This window comes from Primulina tabacum, chromosome 1 (assembly GCF_025594145.1).
Source record: "Primulina tabacum isolate GXHZ01 chromosome 1, ASM2559414v2, whole genome shotgun sequence".
Taxonomy (NCBI): Eukaryota; Viridiplantae; Streptophyta; class Magnoliopsida; order Lamiales; family Gesneriaceae; genus Primulina; species Primulina tabacum.
Window position 1 is genome coordinate 50,213,227 of NC_134550.1, and position 3,415 is coordinate 50,216,641.

A 3,415-nucleotide genomic window follows, 5' to 3' on the forward strand; every position below is an offset into this window, starting at 1 on the left:
GAGTCAAGTCAAATATCAATTTTTAAGGTTAAATCGAGTGATACTAATAATTTTATTGATATTTATAAAAATTATTTATATAATTATCTCGAATTCATTTATATAATTATCATATTATATAATATATAAAAATAAATAAAAATATTTATTTGATTTTAATTTCTACCTATTATCATATATTTATAAAAATCATTTATAAATTGAGAGCAATTAAGTCATTTGTAGTGTATTTTATCATTAAATTAAAATTATATCACCTAATAGAAGTGGCATTTTATCCTTCTAGAAAATTATTTATCAAAAGCCCATTATATTATCATGGGCTTTTTAAAAAAGTATCAAATAATCCTTGCTTTATCCCATGTACCAAACTATGCGAAAAAAGAGGCATTGATTTCATTCATCAGCTTGATACAACACAAATCTTGTCAAGAAATTTACAGAAGCTTTAACTGAACATAGAGAAAAAGCCATATTTTTTTGTCACATGTGTTCTAAAACAAAACACCCTAAAACAAGTTCCTTAAAATTCAAAATCTTCTTGAACTCGAGGGAACGGCTTCTGCATCCTAACACCACTGAAGCTACTTCTAGACGCCATTATATCGTTCAACGACAGCCTCTTCTTCAGGTCATACTCAGGTCTGTGCTTAGGCGCGCTTTGGGACCTCAGTTTCGCCTTAAACGACTGTGTATTTGCCATAAAGCTAGGGTAGTTTGAATATGGCCTAAAGAATCCATCTCCATAGATACTACTTGCTGGCTTGGCAGGAGAATTTGTATGGCCTGAGTTTGTGTATCTTGGAGTGTTTTGTGCAGTTGCATACTTGTAAAATTCGGAACCAACGCCCCAGTCCATGTCTTGATTGTGCCGACAACTTGGGATCGACAAACGTGCTGGGGTTACACGAGGCGATGATATCACTTGGTAGTAATCATCTTGATCTCCATATTCTGACATGCAAGTGTTGTTGAATCTTCTTGATCTTGATTTTGGCTTGTAGGTATCGATTTCAACGATCTTTGGGCTTTCATCGAACGACTGGTCGTAAAAGGACGATAGCCTCTTGCTCGGGAACTCACTCCTAGTACTATCAAACCTGTCCTGCAATTCAACAAAGGAAAAAGTAAATATAATGGATCAATTAAATTAGGCAATCCGTCGAAGGGTTTCCGAATCATAATTCATATCCATACCATGGATTTTCTTGATCTCAATTCATGAATGAATCTTTGATCGCTGATGGTGGAGCGACAGGCCCTCTGGTACCGGGCGCAAGCCTGAGCCCGAACGAGAGCTTGCATGCTGTGTAGAGTTGCTGCGGCCCGTTTTCTAACGAGGTAGCCTCTAACAATGGCCTGAAATTTCACTAGTCCTTTTAGAGCTCTGAGGCATTTTCTGGCCTGGAATGGAACCAATTTCAGATCAACTGGGAAACCGTAAAGCAAATAAAAAATGGCACTATGTTTGAAGTGCTCATTGAAGTTTAAATTTCTAGCGAGTCCGCCCAAATATGTATGCAGTTTCAAAATAATACCACTTACCAAATAACCACGGAAAACTCTCTGGATCTTTACAGCGGCCAACCTCTCCATACCACCACCAATCAATGTTCCTCTCCCTTGGCTTGTGAGCCTCACAACCGCCACCGCCGCCTGCGCAGCTGCGACAGCCGCATCAGCAGCGGCTGCTGTGGCAGCAGCCACGGCAATTGCGTGCTTGTTCTGTTCCTTGTTTGTCTCAGCCATATAAGAACTCAGCCATGCCGAATCGGTGGCCGGATTAGTAACCGGAATCTGACTTAGTCCACCCGAAACCTTGCTGGACTTTGCAACGAAGCTCCACCTTTTCTTCTCCTTTTTCTCAACATAATTCGAGTTGTTCCCCACGTTTTCTTTGCCTTTCTTCATTCCAAGCAACCCCTTCAACCACTTTGCTGCCTTTCCCATTTCAGGACTTCAAAATCAGAAGCAGAAAATGGTGTCACAATCTAATCTTCTTACAGAAAATGTACAGCAGTCGAGTTTGCTTTACAGAAACTGATGAGGGAGGAAAAGGGTAGGGAGGAAATCATACGAGTTAATAACACAGTGATAGATAATTAAATATTGATTTTCAAACAGAAATTTGAAAATTTTCTTGTTCTGACGTAACCAATCACGTGAGGGGGTGAATAACAAGACAAAAGGGAACACAGATTAAAAAACGAATACAAAATATAAAAATGGTTAAAAGATTCAAACTTTTAGCAACCAAACAAACATGAAATTACAGACAAAATCAGTGGAAAGTTTGAATAAAGAGCGTGCCACAGTCACATCTGCAGAGGATAAAAGCATTCAAAAAAGCAATTAAAATCTTCCATTTCCACCAATTAGAAACTCAAACATCTAAGCATCGTCACTTCACACACACACACACACACACACACCCAACAAATTCTCAACCAAACGCTGGATAATTTACATGGATAATTCAAGCGAATAAGTGAGAAGTACTTGAAAAGTTTCTCAAGAACTATCCTTTTCAAAATCAAGACACCAGCCAAAATCTCAACTTCCCCGAACGAAACCCCACACAAAGCCTATAATAAGCACTCCTATTTCATATACTAAATAAGATATGCAGCAACGTGTACCGGAAATGGGAAATCCTACTATTAATAAGCACTCCCACCTGCTGACACCATTTCTTGAAAATAAAAATACAATCTTTCGAAATATTTTAATAATTACTTCACGCACTTTCTTTATTTTCAACAACCCACCATGCATCTTCCATATTTATCATTGCTTCAAATTAGAGTACTATTTTATTAAGTGGAACCATAAAAAAATCCAAATTAATCATGCACAATTCTCATTAAAAAAGAAAAAGAAAACTTGAAAAAACAGCCAAATAGTTAAATTCTTGAATAAGTATATTTAAAGAAACAAAAAAATAAAAGAACTCATAAAAATGCATCTTTTCCCATAAATTCACACCTTCACAAACTCTCAGTCTCCTCTCGCCAAATCGCTATCAAGATTTAACCTTTTTTCACTGAGCGTCTTAAAGAACTGATGATAGCAATGAATGAATGGAGGGTAAGGGATTCTATTTTCTGCTGGGTAATGAATGCGATTTGCTGTTTACATTGTACGCTCACCTGTGGGTGTGTGTCTGAGGCCACAATAAAAGCGCTTGCCAAATGCAAGTGGTTGTATTGGATAGATTCTGCTCTGTACTCCAAACGGATTATTTTGGAAAAATCTTGTGGGATTTGGGTTTACTTTATTTACTTTCACTTTCGGGTGAAACTGTCGAAGAATTTGCGTCATTTTTTAGGAAACGCAAGGTGGGTTTTGTTGGCAACTTCTGGGAATAGTCACATATTTTTTAAAATTAATAATAATAATAATATTTTTAGAAATA

General features: G+C 37.1%; 1 protein-coding gene across 4 annotated transcripts; it reads right to left on the minus strand.

Annotated features, from left to right (window-relative positions):
• Nucleotides 1–509: 509 nt before the first annotated feature.
• LOC142546403 (protein IQ-domain 26-like) lies at nt 510–3,171 on the minus strand. Of its 4 annotated transcripts, none has more exons than XM_075654107.1 (4): nt 3,035–3,171; nt 1,546–1,957; nt 1,198–1,404; nt 510–1,105 (listed from the first exon to the last, which is right to left on the minus strand). In XM_075654107.1, the coding sequence occupies exons 2-4, from the start codon at nt 1,948–1,950 to the stop codon at nt 524–526; spliced, it is 1,194 nt and encodes a 397-aa protein (XP_075510222.1). In that variant the 5' UTR covers nt 1,951–1,957; nt 3,035–3,171; the 3' UTR covers nt 510–523. The 4 variants fall into 4 exon arrangements, with proteins under 4 accessions (XP_075510222.1, XP_075510235.1, XP_075510214.1 ...); XM_075654120.1 differs by having other exon boundaries at nt 3,150–3,167; XM_075654099.1 differs by having other exon boundaries at nt 2,986–3,143.
• Between the last annotated feature and the right edge of the window lie 244 nt (nt 3,172–3,415).